The 25,094-nt window shown below is 34.7% G+C and overlaps 1 protein-coding gene across 1 annotated transcript in view; it reads right to left on the bottom strand.

Moving 5' to 3' along the window:
- Window positions 1-25,094, bottom strand: part of LOC122535726 (adenylate cyclase type 6) — an 86,165-nt gene that overhangs the window by 6,948 nt on the left and 54,123 nt on the right. The window contains exons 7-16 of the mRNA XM_043667497.1: window positions 15,986-16,135; window positions 12,054-12,175; window positions 10,283-10,375; window positions 9,868-10,014; window positions 8,078-8,236; window positions 6,736-6,984; window positions 5,971-6,130; window positions 5,606-5,703; window positions 4,984-5,068; window positions 3,874-3,990 (exon numbers count right to left, since the gene is read on the bottom strand). Of these exons, the coding sequence (XP_043523432.1) occupies window positions 3,874-3,990; window positions 4,984-5,068; window positions 5,606-5,703; window positions 5,971-6,130; window positions 6,736-6,984; window positions 8,078-8,236; window positions 9,868-10,014; window positions 10,283-10,375; window positions 12,054-12,175; window positions 15,986-16,135 (1,380 nt within the window). The remainder of the gene's footprint in view (window positions 1-3,873; window positions 3,991-4,983; window positions 5,069-5,605; window positions 5,704-5,970; window positions 6,131-6,735; window positions 6,985-8,077; window positions 8,237-9,867; window positions 10,015-10,282; window positions 10,376-12,053; window positions 12,176-15,985; window positions 16,136-25,094) is intronic.

Below are 25,094 nucleotides of genomic sequence, written 5' to 3'. Positions count from 1 at the left end.
AGAATAATGTCAATATATTATTTCACGACATTGGTATAATATAATTATTGTAATATAAATACTATAAATAATATAATTATTGTAATATAATAATATTACATACGTTATCGCACAATAATGTTACGAAACTAATTACGATGCAGTCATCTATCCTCTGTTAATTGCACATTATCGTTCGTTGCAAATTTCGTGTCTCGACACGGGGAATTGTCAGAAACCTAAAGACCGTCGTGTAAATTGCAAGAGAAAAGTTGCCAGCAGAATGAATCTGAAACGAGTTCGAAACACTCCCCAAACTAGTTTCAGATTAATTTCGAACGAGTTCCAAACGAATAAATTATCAACCGGTCGCGCCACGTCCGATCGATCTCCCATCACAAACGAATAAATTATTATGCCGATCGATATGCCGTCCCTTATCTATTATCTGAAATAATTATAAGCTTCGGTCGATTGTTTCGAGTGATCCTTCGTTTCGCTAAATAATCTTTTTTGACTCGATCCCGAGCAATAGATCTCCCTTCCCCACCACCCACTTATTGTCGTGGGGACAATTGGAACGAGATTTCCAGCCTCGTCGCTCTCGCGATCGTCATTATATTCGAGAATAATCGGTTTACGAATTTACGGTTTACGGTTCGAACGTGTCGCGCGCAGGACATCATCGGTCTTTATAATAAAACAGAAAATACGATTTAATATCGACACGACGAATAACACTTAACATTTGAAAGGCTTTATTTAACCATCGTTTCTTTCGTTCAAGCTCCACTTTCGAATTTTTATTTTCTACTCCACCATTGGCAGTTTGTCGAAATTCGTTTATTCCGCGCGGTCCCTTATTTTCTTTTTATCCTGGACTGTGCAATTCCGGCCCGGCTGCGAGATATATTTAAATTTATTCGCGAAATAAACTGTACCGTACGTTCGAACGATAAAAATTGCTGTTTATCCTCTCGGCAATTTTTTTGTCGTTCGATGTTTTCGAATCGGGGACTGTTGCCATAATAACAAATACAAGAACGTGGTGCCTACGGTTCGAATGTAGGCTGGAAGTGTTCGTGGAATTACCATTATAGATAAATAATTTAGTAATATATATATATATAAATAAATAATTTAATGATATATATATGTATATAATTTAATAATAATATAGCATTTGGCGTGTGGAAGTTCAGCGAAAGCGCATGATTTCCGCCTAGGTTTGGCCTTGGTCCTTGCCAATTTGGCCTTCGGTACGTCTATGCCTCGTCTTTCAAATTCGCGGCGAAATTGTGTGACGAATACGTAGTAGCACTGGCACACAAAGTATCCTCGTTCTCTGGCAACGTGTTCCCTTTTTCTTTTTTCTTTTTTTTTTTTTTCATTGTTTTTTTACTCGCGGTGTCGAATTTTTTTTAACCGTATGGAAGTGCCATCGAATACCGTGAAATTTAATATTCCGTTTTTTTTTTTTTTTATCTATTCTATTCTTTTCATTCGCGGCATCGAATCTTTCTAATTCGCGGGGAAATTGCTACCGAATACTGTGCAACTTGATATATTGTTTTTTTCAGTTTATTTCACTTTGCAGCAGTCTCAAATCTATTTAATTGGGGGGAGTGCTGTCAAACGCTATGAAATTTGAAATTTTGACGTACTTGGATTAATTAACATCAAATTTAGTATATTTGGATTATTAATATATATTTTAATATTATTATATTAATATATATATTATATGTTATTATGTATATATTAATTTTAATATAAGAATAAGATTAACATATATGTGAGTAATTAACACCGGGACTGTCGATTAAATTACAAATCTCGTGTCAGGGAAATTAGACTAATCGCAGAAATTTAGAGACTCGATTATATGAAATTTCTTCCAACGAAACGAAAGTACTTCAACTTTTACTCTACCATTAGAATCGCTCGACTAAAATATACAATTTAATCACATTACTAGACCGAAGTATGAAACTCGCATCGATGGAATTCAATTAATTGGAATAAGTTAGAAAAAAATTCGAAATAGATAAAATCCCTCGCAATAAACGAAATAAAATGATATGAAATCGGCTAAATGATATAAAATTTGAAATATTTGGACTTAATTAACAATTGGAATTACTCGATCAAATTGTATAGACTTAATTATATCGTATAACTTCTGTTAGAAGAATTGGAGTGTAAGAGAGTAAAAGAATAAAAAAAAAAAAAAAAAAAGGTTTACGATAGAGCGTGCAGGATTTCACAAGGATTTGCACAAATATTTCACGAAAAAATCACGTGAGCGTAGAGTGAACGAAGGTAAGAAGAAACCATGGATCAATGTCGTTCGTATTGTATTTCCTCCCAGATCAATTGATTTATAAATTCATCAATGATGGATGACCACTATGGCCACCGTTTGATCATACCTTACCCATTATAAATTGAATGATGATCGATGGCCATTCTTATAAATTTTTTCCCCTAACAAATACGCTTCCCCTTTCAGCGAATATCATAGCTATCGAAATTTTCGAAATAGAGGGTTATCAGACCTGCGGTTCGTGTGCACTTGAAACTACGTGACGAGAATGATAGAGAAAGCTAAATTACATGTAAAATTTGATATTCACGATCTACATATTTCGCCGATTTAATTGGTACGAATTTCAGTTTAATTGGTTCAACTTCAACTGTTGACAGCATCTCTTCTTTCCGTCTTTCCATTATCTGCGTGTGACGAAAATGATTCGAATCAGGATTTCACTTTTTATTTTCTTTTTCTTTTCTTTTCTTTTTCTGAATTTTTGTTCGAAGTTGCGAGAGTCGCGCGAGGAGGCTTCGTAAAATATGTATTGAAAATGAAATGTCTTTCGAAGCGTGGCTCTTTGAGAACTTACGCTTGTCAATTTTGAATATTCTTTTTCCCAACTGTGTTATTCTCTTTGAACGCGGGCATTATTAAAATGTTTCATTGGAATATTGGAATATTGGATTATTGAATATTGAATACTGAATGGAATCGTATATTTTTTTAATACTAATATGAATACTTAATTCTAATACTAAATCATATATATATATATATATATATATATATATATATATATATATATATATTTTTTTTTTACTGATATTTATTACATTTATGTATTTTACTCTATACATTTATAGTATTTATTCATTCAATGTTTCAATACTGGAATATATATTTAAAAACGCATATAAAGAAACGAAAGACATACAAAAATATTTCGTTGGATGTTTTATTAAAATGTTAATAAATAAATAAATTGTAATATAAAATAAAAAATATTGAAATAAATATAATAAATATCTTTTAAAAAATATTTATAATAAATAATCATTTATTATGATTAAAATATATGATTTCGAATGAATTATTCATTTGTTCGTTCATTCGATATTCCAACATAGAAGATATTCAGAAAAATATACGTATAAAAATGGAAAATTAAAAACGACAAATATAAATACGCTTTTGACACGAAATGAACTAAGACATTTAACTAGACAGTACGATTCGTTTGTATTATTCATTTATCTAATACTTAGATAACATAGAAAACATTAGGAATGACGCGTGAAATGGTGGCGATATGATTAAAAATTTCTTTTCTCTTTTTTCTCTGTAGAAAAATATCGAAAAAAGACTCTCACTGTTCCTGTATATGAAGCACTATTGTAAGATATATACAATACATGAATAATGATACAATAGTATATTGTACCTAATCTAATAATACGATAGTACATTATACCTGATCTAAACCTAATATTAAACAGTACATTGTACCTGACGTAATAATACAACAGTATATTGTATACCTGAACTGACCTGAACCTAATAATACTGTGTCGTGAGCTTACCAGTGGCGACAGAGCTGTAGCGAAAGTGAGAAACACAACGCACGTGGCCAGCACCTGGGCCATTCCTCGGTTCTCGAACACGTGCACCGCGAAATGCCGGAAACACCGTGGCACCCTCTAAAAAAAGAGGAATGAAAAAACCACGTGATGCCAGTATGTAAATTGAAAAGTTTAATTTGCCAAAAAAATTTTTTACTCCGAGTCTCTCTTTCTCTCTCTCGATTTTTTCCGAACCGAGCTGCTCAGATATTAATTCACGTGATATTCATATATTATGATCAAGGGTTTTCGACGAGCGGCCACGAATTATGCAATTGACAGGGACGAGTGTCCGAGAGACGTTAATCGATGGCCTCAGCATTGACCTGGAATCACGCCACGGATTCAAGGTTGAGAGGAAGTGGCAAAATTCCAAAGAGAGTCATTGCGATCGATTCGCTCGCGTTCGGAGATTCCGCATGATACGCGATAATCGACTCGCTGTTTTTCACGCGGATGTCGAAAATTAGACGATTGTACACAGGGTGCATTTTGTCAACGAATGAAACGAGATTGAAATGTGGCAACGAGTTCGTAAATGCTTCGTTAAAAATACGAATTATACAAATTATGAGTGGAAAAAGTGTTGGTGCATCTAATTTTCTTTTTTTTTTTTTTTTTTTGCCAATATCTGTAGAAAAATTATGTATTATCAAAATTTGTTTTCACAAATATACAAGAGTAATGTGCATAATAGCAATATATTTGTATTTATTATAATATATTTTTATATTTATATATATGTTATGATATAATATATTTATTATAATATATATTTTTATATTTATATATATATTATGATATAATTGTTATAATATATATTTTTATATTTATATATATATTATGATATAATATATATTTTTATATTTATATATATATATGTTATGATATAATATATTTGTTATAATATATATTTTTATATTTATATATATATTATAATATATTTCTATATATTTATATAAATTGTTTTAATAATTGAAATAAAAATTATGTGATAATAAATTATATAGTAATAACAGCAAATGAATTTAATTATAATTTTTATTGGAATTGAAATTAAGATAGGCTCACCTCGTTCTTCTCTGCCAGTAGAATCCCGTTGATCATGGCGATCAGCAACGTGCTCACTGTTACACACGTGTAAAAGTATCCACTCCTGGAAAATAGTATTTAATTTCAATATATATATGTATGTGTTTTTATCCTGGAAACTTTTGCTTTCAAAATTAACACAGAATCGTTTGACAATTGATACAGAACAAATTATCTTTTCGTTGCGATTTGCTCACAATTTTATCGTGCACGAATACGATTTAAAAACAATTACACGCCAGTTCAATAATTTTTGTAACTTTACACAGATTTCTCAATATCGCGTGTATTCTGTTCGTTTGTCGCGTCGTTGCATCTTTTCTACGTGCACGCAATGTGAAATTCGCAGTCTGTTTGAAAACCAGTTTCAATTCAGAATTTATCGTGAACAGCTTTTTTTTTTTCGAAGTTAAAAATATCGCTCGTTCGACTCGAATGTAAAACTTAGAATCCTTTTAATTTAATTCCTACGAGCTTTTAATGAACGATCAAGTCCATTTCTTTTTCTTTTTTTTTTTTCCTCTTTTTAATGCGAGCCGAACGCAATGTAAAAATAAAAAAGAAGAGCGGATCGGTTTAATTAAGAGAACGAGAGACTTACCCGTGCAGAGTGATCGCTATCGCGATCACGACGACCACGTAGACGAAACCAGAGCAGACGAAGTATGCCGAGAGCATTCTGTCCCTTTCCCGCGAGTACTGCAACACACGGTTCGAAAGATTCATTTCGTTTTTTTTTTTCAAAATTTGACGAACACGAGAGAGAAAATGAACGAAATAACGCGAAGCATAGTTCATTCGGCGAAACAGCCGAATTTCACGAAGAATTGTTGTTCGCGAAAAGTAAATTTTGGAAACTTGTCGTTAGGGAAAATATTCAAATAGAAGTTGGGTTATAAATAAAGGATGTAAAAAGTAAATTTCGAAGTTGAGATTGAGAGAAGAGATTTCCCCAGAGAGATTTACCTTCTCTTCGATGTTGGACAAACGGAAAGTGAGAATAAAGGGGGTGCAATACTCGGCTCTTAATCGATCTATACTCCTGGCGTCGATTGCCCTCATCAGGTACTCGTTCACCTCGTCCTCGGGGTCCTTCTTCGTCTCTGTCGTCTCGCCAAACCCTAATCTATTGCAGAATCGATCCGGGGAATTCCACATGAAGGACGAGCATTTCAACGATAAAATATATCGAAATGTAACGGAAACAAAGATTCCAGACAGGACAATATAAATTACACGCGGTACAAACGAATTTCCACGATTTACAAAGTGTAAAACTTCACTTTGAGTTGCTTTATTTTATTTTATTTCAGACTGAAATAGGATTTATAAATAATTTACAAAAAAAAAAAAAAAAAAAAATTCCAATTTAACCACTTGCGCCGGCAAACTGACTGCGGACCATAACGAGCGACCGAACCGTATACAGCAATTCGTCGCTTTCTCTTTGAACTCGTCGGTACGATATCGCTGGACAGAAATTGTCGAGAAGTGACAAACTTATTATTTGCTTTGCCTAATTTGCTTTTTACTTAAATACACTGAAAACTGAGAAAATATTGCAACTATTGGGACAAAGAAAGCGCCAAGTTTCAGAAAAATTGCGACGAATTCAATATTTCGTGTTTCATGATTTGAAAGTCCGAGGAGATTCGCGTAAACGGAGGAGAAGAAATAGGAAAGAGAAGAAGAAAAATGAGTGATAAGAGAAAAAGAGAGAGAATCGGTTACTTGTTCTGTTTCCCGTGTTGAGATCCGTGTCCCATTACCCTCATCTCTTTCGACACGTTCCCATTTGCTGGCAAACCCTTCCTCAGTCCAGAGGAGGGCAAGTTGCCCTTACACGTGTCCCCAGGGACTATTAGGTACGTTTTGATATTATGCTCCTTTAGATACGCGTTCCTCTCGCCCCCGTGACCCTCTTCCACTTCGTAGAACCCATCGAGACAGTCGAGTGTCTCTTTCGTGATATGCACTCGTCTGTAAATAAATAATATTATCGTCACGAATGATCGTTACAGTTCAATCGCAATTGATCGCGAGATTGTTTCGATATTAGTATCGTTTAATTAGCGGCGAGTGTAGTTTTTCCTTCCGGTTAATTAATTTTAACGACAGTATTGCAAAATAATGTGTTTCAATTTCTTGGAAAACTTTTCAGGCTTCCCTCTTCAATGCAAAATAGCTCAATGTAAAATAGCTGAAAATCGTGAAATTTTTATTAACGACTTTCCTACACAAAAGAGCTTTCTTTTAATATATATATTTAGAAAATTATATATATTTTAATTATACATATATATATTATAATTATATTGTAATTACACAATTTATATATATTTAATATATATTTAAAAAATTTATATATATTTAATATATATTTAAAAACAGCTTCCTTTTTATATATATTTAGAAAATTATATATATTTTATTTATACATATTTATATATATTATAGTTATAATTATATATATTTATATATACTATAATTATAGTTATGCATATTTATATATATTTAATATATATTTAAAAAGAGCTTTCTTTTAATATATATTTAGAAAATTATATATATTTTAATTATACATATTTATATATATTATAATTATATTATAATTATACATATTTATATATATTTAATATATATTTAAAAAATTATATATATTTATATATATATTGTAATTATAATTACACATATTTATATATATTCAATATACATTTAAAAATATATATATATATATTTTCGCGAGTAATATTCAGTGAAAGAAGGAAATGTCCTACACTTCGCGCATGTAGGATTTCATCAAGTTTCACGGGCGGAAATTCAAGATTTTCTCATCGAACCGCTTCGAATTTTTTTGCTTTTTTCGCATTAAAGATTCATCGAATTTTCCTGGAGTGACTTCTCTGTCGAGAATATGTACGTGTATACTCTAAAGTGGGGGCAGGAGGAGGAGGAGGAGGAGGAGAAGGAAAAGGAATGATGAGAACGCGTCAGAGATTTATTTCTTGGCTGAGCGTTCAGCTTGTCATTTGAAAATTTCACCATGAAAGAGGGAAATGGGGTCGAAACTCACCCCGGTATCCCGCCGCTCTCCATGTGGTTGGCCAGGGTGACGTCGTTGCTCCAGACGTCGAATTGCCATTTCCTCAGACCGAGAACCCCGCAATGAACTCTGCCCGTGTGTATTCCTACTCTCATGTTCACGTTCACCGCGCCCACTTCTCGATACAACCTAGCAACGTCGAACAAATGTATTAACTACCGACTTGAAGAACGTTTGCAACAGAATGAAGACCTTTCACGTGTTTATATTTATATTTTGAAAAAGATCAGTGCCACTTCCAAAAATACGCCGTTTTTTTTTGTGAAAAAGATTATTCAATTCTTATTTTATTAAAAATTTAACAGAAATTGATCGCGACTAATTCTTTTATTCTACTGAAATTATCCTGACGAAACGATCAATCGTTCCATCAGAATTGTCGTTCTATTAAGAATGAACCAGTGTGACATTTTTTTTTTTGTTAACAGCGTTTTGTTAAAGTTATTCCATTGAATTTTCATCGGCCCATTAAAATGATTCTGTCAAAAATTAATTGGTCACTTTGATCACGCTCCAGTATCAATCGTTTGCTTTAGAAATTTCGAACTTTCATGGGTTAAATGTGACATGACTATCTCGAAATTATTAACTTGTTCGACTGTTAAATCATTGATGTCTTAATACTTGGTAACAACGATAAAAAGGTTAGCACGCGAGAAGTTGCAAATTGATCAGTTTGATTACTCTGATAACTCGTTGAAACGAGAAATTCTGGCGGTGAATTAATAATTCAGTTACTTCGTTGAAGTATGTAAATTAAAAATTCTCTCTCATATCCCGGTTATATTCTGATTACTTTTTTGTCAGTTGAAAATTAGATATTCTTCAGAAGTTACAGCTACGTGCGTGTGACTAAAACTTTCTTGAATCCTTCGCTTCGTGACTACAGGCAGTTTCAAGTTATGCGTGTGTGTCTTGGAGTCATTTCATATAGGAAATGGCGGTGCAGGAAGAGGTTAGACAGAAGATCAAAAAGCCGGAAACAAAGTAAACGAGTCAGAGTAGCCGAGACAGGGATTCTCGTTACGAGTCCGCGTCTGAAAAACATCGAGCCTCGTTAAACAAGTGATTATCTTCGAGAATAAAACGCTACTCGCAATTGTGAGCGCAGAAACGGGTACATTCACTCTTGAGAATTTTCTAATAACGATTTAAGTCGTAACTTTTAAAGAAGGAAGAAAAATTAAAAAAAAAGAGCTATAGATATTGCAGCTGTAAATGTTTACGACTTAATTGTAGTTAAACCAGTTAAACGTTTCGTAAAAAAATGTACAGGGTGTTGCATAAATTGTATCACATTTCTACTATTCCTTATATTTCGTTAACCAGTTTTGAAATTTAATATTCAAATATACATTGAATTTGATTCAGAGCAAGGTTATTAATAAATTGGAGTTGAAAGTGGAATTAACAATTTTAGTGTTAGTAACGAACATTCCATCGTGTTAAATTAACCACTTGCGCGACTGATTGCGGACCGTAACGAGTGACCGAACCGTATACAGTAAATTCAATTCGCTTTCTTTTTGAACTCGCCGGTATGACATCACTGGGATAGAAATGATTGAGATGTAGCAGATTTATTATTTCTGTTGCCTATTTTAAATATACTTAAAAAAAACTGAGAAAATATTAGAATTTTGGGGCAAAAAATTCTCGACGTGCGTGGCAAGAGGTTAATGAAAAAAGAAAAAGAAGAAAAGGGCAAAGTTATAAAAATATTGCACGCGTCGGGAAATTAACAGGGCAGAAGGACTCACGTGATGGCGCTGATCATGTCCAAACCCATTTCCACGCAGCAGCGAGCGTGATCCGGCCTCGGTTCCGGAAGTCCAGAGACACAGTAATAGCAGTCGCCGAGCAGTTTGATGCGAAGGCAATGATGTTCGGTCGCCAGTGTGTCGAAGCTAACGCGATAGAGAATAAGATTCGAGAATCTCTTTCGACGATCGCATTTCAGGAAAATTTCGGATTAAATTTTAGCATTTTAGAACTTCTCTCAGAAAAATCGACAATCCACACTGCACAGGTATAGTACAGTTTTATACGCGTTATTTACACAAGAAACCTCGTCGCAACGAGAAAATAGAAAAATAAAATTCTCTTTTTGTTTGCAAAGAACCAAATAATCAAATTTCAATAAAATTTGGTAGTTTAAAAAAATGGGATACTAACCAAGCGAACAACTTGTTCAAAAGTCTGACGACCTCCTCGGCAGTGCACTGATCCGACAGCGAAGTGAATCCGCAGATATCGGCGAACAGAATGCTGGAAAGTGTGAATTTTGTTAGAAAACAATCGATATTTTTACCACTCGGTTGTTATTAAGCCACCAGCGTGTTAATTGGAATTCGTTAGCAGGGGCTCGTCGCGCGACCTAACGAGCCTCGACTGGCAGATCCATACGCGTTATACTACCACACGTAGTATGACGGACACGCGTGTCAGCCAGATGCATAATGCAGTCCGGTGTTCAGCTGTTTCGCCTCACTGAATTCACTCAGTCGCAATTATTCATCGAGGTACGCGTGTCCGTTAAGCCTGACATTTTGTTAGAGATCTAGCAGATCCAGACGAATGATCGTGCAATAATCTAGAGTTTCTGGTGTTTCTTTGATTGCTTTTCATCCGAGTAGCAACGAGCTACTGAAATACATTCTTGTTTCGTACGATTAAATATTCTAACTATTTGCAAACACATCGCAATTTTTTTTTTTTTTTTTTTATTAATTAATTAATTTAGGGATAAGTGTACTGGGTCCACTGTTAGTAGAATATGATTAGATTGCTCAGACAGAGGTCTCTCCTTGGAGATCTAGTAGAATGTGATTGCTCCTCACAGACACATGTGTTCTTTTTCAACGATAATAAATAATTTGATTAATCCATTTTTTTATCTAAATGATTAAAAATCGAATATAGTGGTATCTGACTGTGATACAGTAGAACTTGCTCGACTCTTCTGTTTCATTTTAATTAATTTAGTAGACCCTGTTCTTGAGGTACAGTAGAATGTGACTCGNTTTAATTAATTAATTTAGGGATAAGTGTACTGGGTCCACTGTTAGTAGAATGTGATTGGATTGCTCAGACAGAGGTCTCTCATTGGAGATCTAGTAGAATGTGATTGCTCCTCACAGACACATGTGTTCTTTTTCAACGATAATAAATAATTTGATTAATCCATTTTTTTATCTAAATGATTAAAAATCGAATATAGTGGTATCTGACTGTGATACAGTAGAACTTGCTCGACTCTTCTGTTTCATTTTAATTAATTTAGTAGACCCTGTTCTTGAGGTACAGTAGAATGTGACTCGATTTGCAAACACATCACTATTTTTTTTTTTTTTTTTAATTAATTAATTTAGGGATAAGTGTACTGGGTCCACTGTTAGTAGAATGTGATTGGATTGCTCAGACAGAGGTCTCTCCTTGGAGATCTAGTAGAATGTGATTGCTCCTCACAGACACATGTGCTCTTTTTCAACGATAATAAATAATTTGATTAATCCATTTTTTTTATCTAAATGATTAAAAATCGAATATAGTGGTATCTGACTGTGATACAGTAGAACTTGATCGACTCTTCTGTTTCATTTTAATTAATTTAGCAGGCCCTCTTCTTGAGCTACAGTAGAATGTGACTCGACTACGCAACTTGACGATAGATCATCGCAATGGATTCTCGTCTTGATTAAATAATAAATACAATAATCTAGATTTCTACAGACACGTTCACACCATTTTTCATCTTTATCTTTATTTTAATTGATTCGACAGCAATACAATGATCCAGCCACGATCGATCTCTACGAACAACGTTACTTTCTTCGTCTCGCTACGAATAATCCTGCAATGATCTTACGATCTGAACGTTTCGGAAAACGTTGTCACGAAGTTTTTCCCAGCTGGGAAGTATCATCGTCGCGAGACGAACGCTCACCTGACGTTCTCGTGCCTTTGAATGTAAATTTTGTGAAACATAGTATCCTTGGGCTTGCCGGCGATGTCGGCTTTCATCTCCATGGCTACGTGACGTGGCAGCACGCTCAATAGAAGCCGTTCCTGAAAAGAGAAACAAAAATCACGGAAAATTCGTTGTCGCCGGTTGTGTGCGGCATCGTCTACCTGGCGTTCGAACGAGATATCAGGGATGGGAGGGGGTGGAGTTAGGCGGTTGGAGGAACAAGGGAAATGCAATTTCCTTGCATCGCGCGGGAATTCATCGCCCCTGTCCTTGCATACTTCGCGGGAATATATTTTAAAGTTAATAGACTCCAGCCATTTCTTTCCAATCTTCAACGCCTGTTGAAGCATATTTTTGGCCAGGTGTGTTTTTTCATAATGCGAAACAAAGACGAAATTTTCTATACATTGTAGAAGAAGATCATTTTATTTAAGACATCACGTCGTGAATTTGTTCGAGAGAGAGAGAGAGAGAGAGAGAGAGAATCACAAGTGATTAATTAAAATCTCCTTTGATGATGGCAAAATTCGTTCCTTGGAGTTTGCCTTCGAAATTTCCTTCTTTGGAATTTGCTCTTTCCAAGAAGTTTCCTTCTGTAGAAAATACAGAAATTATTATTGCATTTTGATAATACAGAAATGCTACCGGAATTACTCGCGATTTATAAAAAAAATTGTAATAATACGACAATTACTTTCTACGCAGAAGTCTGCAAATAATCGCAAATCTTGCATATCCCCTTGTTGGAATCTTCTTCTTGTCGAAAGAGTTTGACAAATTTTGGCAAACGAGATTCGTATTTAAGATCATCGAGCGATGCGTTCTAGACTAAGCATTTCGTTGTTCGTTGTAATTCCATTGGAAGGCAGAGAGAATACAGCTGATTCGACATTTTGATTTGTCAGTATTAGCCGGAACCGTTTTGAATACCCCTTGGTATTCCTAGTCGGTTAATTAACCGTGTTACGTCGGAAACTTGCGGGGCAAGTCTAATAAATTTCTGCATCCCAGATATCGTTCGCCTAATCACTCCGTCAATGGAACCTCCGAGCCAGAATTAAACATCTTAAATCCGACTTCTCCACTTTCAATTGTTCCGCCTCTCATTTTCTAGATTCGAATATTAGCAACTAATTGAAAAAAAAAAACTTGTGAATTACAAGAAATTAATAATTATCGACTTTAATTAATTTATTAAGTATTTATTAAATTAATCAATAATTCGTGGAAAAAACTATTTCACAATTTCCCGTCGAAGTTTCTGCTCATTATATTCTCAAAAGTCCGTATTTTCAATTGTATTCTCAAAAGCATGGATTCACACGGAACGGACGCAGTCTGTTAATAATATTTGTTTCATAGTTGATCGAATGATCCCTCGGCTAGATGCACATTCTCTCTCGTATAGCAGGCGATTCTCCGAGCCCCGTCGATTTATCTCAGTCGGTAGTGTTGCATACTATGAAATATTCAGGTCTGATCGTTACCGTGCGGCTTTGGTTTCCCCTGTTATCAGACGCGCGCGGCACACGATACGTGCCGTAGAATTTGAAATTACAGCTGCCCTTTGCCGCGACTAATTTGACGCGCCGGATAAATCGATCAGTAGCTCGACGCACAACAGGTTGCACGCACCTCTGCTGCGTCACGTGCCATCCACTTGTCGTTCGTGATCGGGCAATAGAGGACGTCTCTTTATTACACATCGCCTATTTCAGGTCACGTAGACCTAAATGTCGCCTTAATTTCGCCTCTTTCTACCGAACGCTATATTGGATTTCGAGAGACTTTTCATTTGTTGACTTCATCGATCAATGTTTCGGGAGGGGGGAGGGGGGAGGGGGGAGAGGGGATGTTTGAAATTCCCTAGGGGATATTCTTTTTAAAGCTATATACATGCTCGAAAGTGAGTTGATAGCTCTTAGGGATTTAACTTTAGAAATAAAACACAACAGCAAAGAATTATTCTTAACAGAGCGTCGATTAATTTCGCATCTTTCTCTTGGCGCTATATTGAATTTGGCGAGACTTTTCATTTGTCTTCATCGATCAGTGTTTCGGGGGTGTTTGAAATTCCCTGGGGGGATATTCCTTTTCTGAGAGCAACTTATTGGATACCTTCGACGGCTTAGTTGTAGAAATAAAGTATGACGATGGAAGTCTAATTACAAGTGTTAGGTTAGCTACACTTTCTTCTTCCGACGCCATATTGGTTTTGAGAGAGTTTTCTACCTTCTCTTGAATAGTTTCTTTTTCGAAAACGGACAAATGGAAATATAAATAATCGCGAGATTAAAGATCGAAATTGGCGTTAAGATGAAGCAGGGAAGCTCCGGACAGCGGGTGATTGTTATCACACCAGGTCACGAATACCTGATTAAACCGCACAATGGACCCAGTCACGTCTAGAATGTCCACTAGGATTATAAGCGATCCCCGATACCCTCTTATCTTCAACACACTTCCGGCCAGTTCCTAGCAATTACTTCACCTGGCTGTTAAACATTATCTAGTCAGCCGGTTAACCACCTCGGAAATTCGGATTTTCGTCTCTTGCAAAGTTGGAGGAACCACCAATCACGTAGACTGCGAATTACGCGATTCTCTTTGATCAGAATGCCTCTTGCAACAGTTTTTGAAGATATTTAGAGGTATAATAGATTTTTTCGGGGATAATTGGGGATGGATTTTAATTTAAATAGAAATTTGTCTCTCGTACATTGTACTCGTACGTTAGATTTCTCTGAATCAGAAATCAAGAAAATAAAGATCGGCGGATCTGAATTTCAGCCGTGTCGCTGTTTCGTTCATTATTTTCGAACGTGTTCGCTTGTAGTTTGGATGTTTAGATTTGAAATTTAGAAATTTGTAGTTTTAGATTCGAAATTTATTATAAATTTATTATATTATATTATAGAATATATTAGAATACTATAGTATTCTAATATAATATTCTGTAATATTCTATAAAATAAACGGTTAGTTGTTCAGTAAATTAGTGATATCTGACATCAAATTTCTCTGAACACAGTTGAAAAGATTGGGTTTTTTTTTTTTATATTTTCATTCTGCCATTTTTGCAGTCCGAAATTTTCTGCAAATGCTGCACCATGTAATGCAGTCCATGGATTTGATGATAAATTACTTTGATCCGGTCGAAAATCATACAAACGTAATTGGTAGTTGGTCGAGTTTCGTGGAGAGTCTAGTTATATGTACGTGGTTGACGATGATATTAATGAATAATTAGTAAAGTGCATTAATTGTCGGATAGCGCAGTACAAAAGAGCTGGTTTAATCATTAAAATTTCGTTAGGTCGGCCTTGTTGATCAAACTCGGACTGGTTAAACTCGTTATTAGTAACTAATTTTCCAACTTGGTGATTTTCACGTTTCTACTAAAATGTCAATCGTCAGTCTAATTAAACGTTAATTACCGTACGTTAACGCGACGAGGTCGAAAATAATCGTTTCCTTCCTGATTTTTCTCATTTAATTAATTAAAATCAAGATCGTCACTCATCACGGTAATTTCCAAGCGAAAATATCGTCCAATTAGAGGAAACTCCAAATTTGCAAAATTTGAGAGCAAGCGAATGTTTTCAAATCAAGGAAATCCCCAATTAGGAATGTTTCCGAGTCGATGATGTTTCCAGGTGGAATTTTCACGCTGTTGAATTTGTAATGAGGAAATTTTCCAGATAAATTAAGAAATTGATAAGTTTAAACAAGAATTTCCAAATTCGAACGAAAGTGTCTCGAAAAGTCCAAGAAAATGAATTTCCAAACTAGATTTCTGTCTGTTTGACAGAGCGAAATTGTGATTTTTATGGATAAAAATAAATATACGGTGATTTCCCGATATGGTAACAGGAGATGGAATTCCATGGAGATTCGCATAACAATACCTGTTGCTGATTTTCTCTCTGCGTAGTGAGTCGAGCCTCGACGCATTGCCTGGTTTCGAGGAAGGCTTGCCTCTGAGCCAGTTCGCGGGGATGGTGCGTCAACACGCCTGCCATGTTCGTTCCGCTCACCACCACGATAGAGCTTAACAACTGAAACACAGAATAGGAATTCATGGTTCGTAATATCAGAAATTCGCAAGATACAATGGGCATTACAACTATCATTGATGAGATAATCAAGAAAACGCTGAAATCTTTGCAAAAATTCAAGACTTCTTTTTTTTACAAGCAAAATATTTCTATTTGCTGTTACTTAATTTCTCTGCTTGAATTGTGGAATTTTGGGGGATATCTCGAGAATGAAAATGCATTAATGAGGCATCTGATTATTTGCAGAAGTAAAATTAAATCAATGCTATTTTATACTTCTACTAGTGAAATTGAAATTCTTTTCAAGATCGTATCTTCTCTGGTCAGATTATAGAATTTAATGAAATTAAATAGATGTATTAGATTTAGAATTATTTATATATTTATATATAAATTATTTATATATTAGAATTTAATTAACATTTTAAGAACAGAATATTTTCCATCCCCCTTTCTCGTGGTATTTGCCGAGGGATTTTCACATCTATTGGATGAAGATACACCTTCCATAGAAAGTGAGAGTAAGCCGATTCATAAGAGGGGTTCGGCATAGACGAAGGGGAGTTCCGACAGCGGATTAATAGAGTGTAAGAAAGGGATCATGAGTCGAAGTAAAAGGCACTCAAAGATAAAAAAGAATCAACTCTCCGTTAATCAATTTCATCGATGCTTTTAAATAGAATCTGCACTTGGCAGGATTGAAACGAACCATTCGATTGATTAGGAATCTACTTGTTTTTAAATTCTGACTCGAACTTCTTCATATATATTTGAATTCACCTCAATTCAGATTCAGTTCAGTTTGAGCCCATCACTAAAATGTAGCCTGAGAAACTTCTCTAGTGATATTGCGGCTAGGGATTATACATTTCTTTAGGACATGTGTCTGATCTGAAATTTTGTATCTAAATGTTCAATTTCCAAATGCTAAATATTGAATACTTAAATAATCGGTATCCAAATAGTCATTATTCAAATCTGAAAATATTTAATTGTTCAATATTTAATATTTAATATTCTATTTGATAGTAGATTTATTCTTTGATATTTATTGAATATTTAAATACCTATATCTAGCCAATATTTAAATCTCCAAATATCTCAGCATTCAATTTTTAAATGGCCAATATTCAAATCACCAAATATCTCAGCATCCAATTTTCAAACGGCCAATGTTCAAATCTCCAAATATCTAGATATCTAATTTCCAAATATTCGAGTATTCAAATAGTCAGTGTCCAAATGGCCAATATTCAAGTTTTCAAATATCTGAATATCCAGTTTCTAAATATTTAAATACTCAATATTATATTAATTATATAAATATTTAAATATTCAAATCACCAAATATTTCAGCATTCAATTTCTAAATGGCCAACATTCAAATATCTCCAAATATCCAATATCCAAGAGTCTCCAAATATCCAGACATTTAATTTCCAAATGCTCGAATATCCAAATATTCGATAATCCAAATGACTAATATTCAACATCCAAATATTTCAAATATCTAAATATCCAATTTCCAAGTATCTAAACGTATCGAATTTCCTTCCAAATGCCAAACTATCCGACGTCCTTTCAAGTCTCCTTGGATCTAAATACCCACTGTTCGCGTATCCAAATAAATACTTACATACACGTACATGTGCAGCGAGAATGGTTCGACGCCGGGTGAAGCACTGCAAGTGAGACTGCGTCTCGATTCTAAAGGTAGGCAACATCAAAGAGGTACGAGTTCGACGCGCGCTAAATGTTTCCTGTTCGGACGCTGGGAACCGTAGCTTTAATTAGAGTGGGCTTTGCAATTTAGTATGCCACCGTGTATCGGATCGTTGGCAACTTCGTAAACTCAATAAACCGTGTTCCTTTGACCGTGTTCGTTACTTTTCTCCAACCGGAAATTTCTGGTCTGCTCGGAAGCTGCTTCTCTCCGCTCTTCTAATAGTACACGATCGGTCAAGATATTCCGCGCCCATTATCGTCTATTAAACACTTGCGCTGGCAACTGATTGCGGACCGTAACGAGTGACCGAACCGTACACAACAGTCCGTCGCTTTCTCCTTGAACTCGTCGGTATGATATCACTCGATAGAAATTACTGAGAAGCAGTAAATTTATTATTTGTAATACTGTAATGCTAATTCCCTTCACACGCGTGTTTCTGTAATTAAGAAACGTTTAACACGAGAACTGGATTCTTTTCTTTTCGCGCCTTTTCGAGCTTTCTGTGAGCTGAACTTTCTCGAAAGTCGAGGGTAATATAAAACACGGTTCAAAGGGATTTCAAAGGAGTGTTCGAATCGCGAAACTCATTCGAAACGATCGTTGGTCAGGCGAATCGATCCGCAACCACCTGTGGATCGCTGGAAGCACTTACATCCGTTCCACTTTCCAATCGACATCCCTTTCATTTTTTCTCTCCTCCTTCTCACTAGTTTTTGGATTTTCATTCACACGTGAAAACCAGCCCTACATAAATCTCGTTTTATCTGACGATTTATGATCCTTCTCTTCGTTTCTATTTTTTTCTTTTTTTTTTTTTTTAAACTAGCTAAAACATTCGTTCGTCCTTCCCAAACATTTGAACAAATGCAAAATAAAATTTATTTATCTTTCATTTCGAAAGGCAATTTGCCCAGTAAATAGATGTGAGAAATATTTTAGAATTTTTGAATATTTTTCGAGGTTTTCGCAGAATTATTTTTTTCTGTGTTTTCTTTTATTTTTTTTTTAATTTTTCAAGTTGGCATCGTTGCACACTGGATATGGGAAACAATAATTTAGGATTTTTGGCTTGTTTGTTTTTCACTTTGACAGGAAATATGTCTAGTAAATAGATCTGAAAAATATTCTAGAATCTTTGAACAATATTTTTCAAAATATTCGCGGAATTTCTTTCTTTTCCTTTTTTAAACATTCGAACGTTTTTCTTTTTACTTTTCTAATCTTTCACAGGATTTTTAATTTTTGAGATTTCACCTAGTTTATTTTTTAAACAATTCAGAATTTTATTTATTCTCGGAATTTTTGCTTCCATTTAATTTTCCCAGTAGTCTCGAGAATTTGATATAAAGTAGAATTGCGTTGCCTAAATTTGTCTTATGTAATAGAAAATAGAAGAGGGAAACACATGAATTAAACATCCTGGCGTTTTCCTTTAATTGAAATTTTTCCCCTTTGAGAAACGTTTCTGTCAATTCGAAATCCTTCGTTCTCGAGGTAGCTTTACTCGGGGAAATTTTTACTCATTTTCAACATTCAGCTTTTTGTTAAAAGTATATTTCTACTTTGGCGTTTCTTTACTTTGGAAATTCCAAAATTTCTCTAATACTTCACTTTTTATTCACACATTATTTTGTTTTATTTTATTTTCCAGAGAATTTTCCACTTTAATTGTAACTCTGTCGTAAAATAAAAAAGGATGCAAAGTTCACCTACTGGCAATTATTTTTTTATCGTCCTCGTCCACGAGGTAATAACGTTACTCAAGGGTTGATTTTGCCAGTTTTTCAAATAAACAGTCTGCCGGAGTATTTAATGATAATCAAGCGTGGAGGATTGATCTCTGGGCGAGCAAATCGACGAGATAGACGACATTTTTACGACGTTAAACGTGCCCGGTTTGCGGTTTTATAACACGTTGGGGCCGGTTAATCCCATCAGGGGGGCGGCTAATTCCGGACAGCCCTAAAATCGTGCAAACACTTTTGCCACTCAATTTCTAGTTTCATCGTTCTCCCCGAAGCTCTGCGGCTGTAATCGAATCGCCAGTTTAATTGAACATTACCGACATTATTAAACGCTTAATTGGACGCATCAGAATTCAATTTGTCCGGCAGGGAAGTTTTGTCGATCCACCGGGGGGAGGAGGGGAAAAAAATTCCCTAGGGTTCTTTGAGAAATTTGTAATAATTCAAATGTCGTTATTGGAATTTGTAAATAAAAGGTTTGACTTTAATCAAGTCAAAGTATCGTATCATTCAAAATTTTTATGTTTATTAAAATAATTTTAAAAAATTCATTTTTACATTTATATAAATTTTTTATATTTTTAATATTTACACTGATATAGTATATTCAAGAGTTAAATGAACTTTATTTTCGGATTATTAATTTTAAATGTTGATTTAACAGCAAGTTTAATGAATTGGTTAAATTGAATTTAGTATTAATTAGTGTGCAAATAGACGCGATAGTCTTTCTTCAAAATTATTTGAAATTTTTCTATTTTGTCCCTTCGAGACGTGATTTTTACAATTTTACTTTCTTTTTTTTTGCACTTTTACGTAATTTTTCCCAGTCAGTATTTTGTTATTTTAAAAAATTCGTCCACATGTCACGGTACCTTCCATTGCATATATTTCAGTATTATTTCGAAGAACATACGTTTACATAAAAATGTAAACAGAATGCTCAGACTCCACTCTTGCAAGAAATCATACATTATTTGAATGGTTCAAAGGATACGTCTGCATGTTACAATATCGCCTGTATGTTACACACGCATACTATTGCGCACGTATACTTCAGTATTATTTTATAAAATACGCCTGCACAAAAATTCAAACTTCAACATCGCAAGAAATTGTATACGTTATTTTACCATTTCAAACGATACGTCTGTGCGATTGCAGGACCTCTTATTTTCTACGTACATACATATATCATACACGTGTTTTAATTTATCGCAAAAAACATATTCGAGCAAACATTCGAGCAGTAATTTCAGCATTTGGTATCGCAAAGAAAAAAAAAGAAAAAGAAAAGAAATCTCGTAATAATTACCAATTTAAACGTTACGTCTGCACGTTGCAATTACCTTCTCTTTTACACGCGTTTCAATATTACTATTATTAAAGAGCATATCAACGTGAAAGTTCATATCAGCTTTCTTCGCTGTCGCGAGAAAATTCATGCATTGTTTCACCGTTTCAAAGGAACACACGTCTGCAGTATCCGCGATACCTTCCGTTTTACACCGTTGTATTTCATTACACGCGCGTATTCAAAGAATATCACCTGCATGAAAGTGCAAACTTTAATAAAACCGTGGGAGAAACCTGACGACGATCCGACTAATTAACCTAAGAAACGAAACGAGCAAGAAATTAATCCGACATAATTTCGCAATTATCAGAGCCGAGAAGGGTCTTTGAGGCTGGCCAAGTTAGGAGTGGCGGGTGAAATTCATTTCGGTCACCACGAGGTGGTCAAATGCCTCGACATTCTTTCACCGCTTTCGAAATGTTAGCAGAATGTTTCACGCGCCATCACACATGCACACACACACACACACACACACACACACACACACACACACACACACACACAGGAAGTTGGACCAAAAAGCTAGCAGCTCTCTGCCAAGGTGTCTAGCCGCGTTAACTTGCAAATGTTGAACATTATGTGTTTATTATGCGTTCTCAAATTCCGCGAAACTTTCGATTCTTCCTTTTCCCTGTCCCTCCCTCCTCCTTGTAATTTTTTATTCATATCGCAGTTACCACCGCGATGGAATGATGTGCCCATTGTCCCAAATTGTAATATTTCCTCAGTTTTAAGTATATTTAAGTGAACCAATAATAGGCTGAACAAATAATAAATTTATTACTTCTTTAATAATTTCTATCCGGTGATATCGCACCGACGAGTTCAAAAAGCGAGAGCGACGAATTACTGTGTACGGTTTGGTCACTCGTTATGGTCCGCAATCAGTTGCCAGCGCAAATGGTTAAGAATTTTTGAACGACAGGTAAAATTCCAACATCAGTGAATGAAGTAACATAGTGATATATATATATTTAACATTTCAATATTTTTGCAGTGATTTCTCATTGCCGAAACTTCTACATTCATACGCATATTGCTTCTATATTATTCCACATTTTCTCGGTTTTAACTATAATTGAGTGCAACCCAGACAAAACAAATGATAATTACCTTTTAATAGTTTCTATCCAGTGATATCCGACGAGTTCGAAAGAAAAAGAAAGCGACGAATTGTCGTATTCGGTCACTCGTTATGGTCCGCAAACCAGTTGTCAGCGCAAGAAGGGGTTGAAGCGTTGAAGAAACGCAGCTTTCGTTCGCGACGAGAATTTACTGTCTTTTTCTCTTTACCTCTTTATGTTTTCGAGGATTAAGCGATGTTCACGCGTATTTAAATCATTTGGTCAATTCCTTTCCCCTTTTCAACGTGCACATGGAAAGAAACATACATTCACCGTGAAGATTATTTAATTCCTATCTGAAAGTTTTCGTATTTATGTTCAATTTTTTTTTTTTTTTTTTGCAAAATGATATAACACAGTATAAACATTAGGATTTAATTATAACTGATATAATGTAAATTAATGTTTTCTGTTCAAATGTTATGTTTTAAAATGTGGCCGCGAAGAGGGGTGGAAAATTAAATTTTCAATTTTTCGAAGTTTGTTTTTTTTAATGATAATTTTAACAATGACTGTATATATATATAGTCATTGTTAAGATTATCATTAAAAAAAAAACAAAATTCGAAAAATTGAAAATTTTCCACCCCTCTTCGCGGCAACATTTTAAAACATAACATTATATAACATTAAAACATTATATATATATATATATATAATTTTCAATTTTTCGAACATTGTAAAATACATATATATGTAAATCGCGTGTTTACGATTTTACGAAATGAAAGTTAGCATTAAAAAAATTGAAGGCAACTCGTACTTGAATTATTTGACTTTCAATAGATCAAATAAGACGATGCGGAGAGAACATTCTCTTTTCTTTTTTCTTTTTTTCGGGAAAATTTCACGTTAGCCCCGCGTTAGCTTCTATGGAAGAGAAACGCTGTTCGAGACGGTTCTGCTGATCCGTACGAGCGTAATAATCCAACGAGAAGCCGACGAAAATGTAGAGATACTTTTAATTACCTCCTCGATGCAGTTGGAAATAATATTAAAGCGCAGGAATTTCTAATGAAATTTATCGGGGAACATATTGCGCGAGGATTTTCTAAAATTCCCCGCGAGCGGGAAAGTCAGAAACTCTTCTCTGTCTTCCCCTTTCTTTTTTTTTCTCTTCCTTCTTATTTTCCACGAACAATGCTTTAAGCGCAAGGTTTTTGATAAACTGTCCGAGACAGAATTCCAGGTAAAATGCTGGAAGGGAAGAACCGAAAGATGATTCCGGAGAACGTTAAAAATAACAGTCGCGAAGAAAAATTCGGGATGAAATATTGGAAAGAAGATCAAAGCACGCTGCGATGAGAAAGATGACATTTTACGATGAGCTTCAGTCAATTGTAACATGACGAGTACAGTGTGTTTCTAAATATGTATATACTCTTGAGCGACTAAATAAATAAACGAAATGGATGGAGAATTCAAACGACGATCAAGGAAGAGTTAAATAATAATAGAAAAATTGAGAGTTTCAAAGTAAAGTTAAAACAAAGTTCCCAATTAAATTCAGTAAAAGTCATTCGATTCAGTGTTATAAAAATTCAGCACAAAAAATATCCATTGGAGACAATATGTGGAGTGTAATACTGAAAGTATCCGTTAAAAAAGAATACTTGAAAATCAGAGTAAAATAATCCGATGTAAATCATTTGATTCAACGTTCATACAGTCACAGATAATATCCATTAAACGTATCGTCTTGTCAGAGACTCAGAGCCAGTAGAAATTTCCACCGTTACATTTGTAATTCGAGAGAGCTGGCCACTCGACGAAAACACAACGAAAATTTGAGAAAATTTCCTGCTGTTGAAAATTTTCCTTTCCGGTTCGATCATATTTCCAGGCTGGCCCCGGCTAATGAGAATCCCTCGCCGGCGAATGGCAATTGAATTTTCCGGTTCAACCGGCCGGCGATATCTCGATTTTCCCCTTTACACGACAACGTCTCTCCCTCCTTCCTCGTTTACGCTCGTCCGTGAAAAAAACCTCGCCACAGAGAATCGCTTCGAACATTTCCGAACTTCCTCGTTGATCTCTCGAGATTACGAGACACTGAAATTATATATCAAATACTCAAAACACGGTAAAACATTTACTCGCGAAAACAGAAGATGTAATATTGAGTCGATACGCTAAATATTTTCTGTACATTCGCATTATTTGTTATTATTTGATATTTGTTATTTGTTGTTTGTCGTATAACATTTTATACACATAAAAATGTATCATTCACTGTTATTTCGTAGTATTGCGCACGGCAGTCTTAATTTCATCTCGATACGAATAATTTTCTCATTAATATTATTAAAACAGTCGATTTCTCTTAAGAAATTATTATTCTCCATTTATTCACGTGCATTTGCAATGTTGTTCCGCTTGTCGAACGCATTGAAACTGTTTGAATTTGTTTAACATAATTTGATTGACGTGTCATACGATATATATGTATATTCGACGAATCGAAATCGAATGCCATAGAGGGACAATGTTCGACGTTAGATTCTAGAATTCATTATTATTATTTTTGATATTACATATAATTTTGATTTCTCGTTGTTCGAAATTTTAAAATGTACGTTTCACGAAGAAAGTTCTAAGAAATGTAAAAATATTCTTCGCTTCGTCTAATTCCCCAAATATAAATTTGTCGTGGAAAATTCAATAAATACCTAATTCGACCCTAATATTTTCTTTTCTTTTCACTATTTCGAAAGTTCCAAAATTTCTGGATATACATTTTATAGTATTTTTTTTCTTCTTCCTGGAATGGAATTACAAAGCCACAACGGGAGGTTTAATAATAATAGGAATGATTTGTAGCTATGATTTGTTTCCTAGCTCGCACAATTGTTGATTAATCGTCGTGCATAGTGCGCCGATATCGTACGAAAAGTGAGATATTCCGTACTGGCTGGTTTCCATTAGGCAACTTCGCTCCATCGAGAGAAGAATTCTAGTGATTTATGTCAATCACTGAACCGTCAGTGGTTCGCGGGCCAGCTGC

This window comes from Frieseomelitta varia, unplaced genomic scaffold (assembly GCF_011392965.1).
Source record: "Frieseomelitta varia isolate USP_RPSP 00005682 unplaced genomic scaffold, Fvar_1.2 scaffold_759, whole genome shotgun sequence".
Lineage (NCBI taxonomy): Eukaryota > Metazoa > Arthropoda > Insecta > Hymenoptera > Apidae > Frieseomelitta > Frieseomelitta varia.
This window is presented reverse-complemented; position numbering and strand designations above follow the sequence as displayed.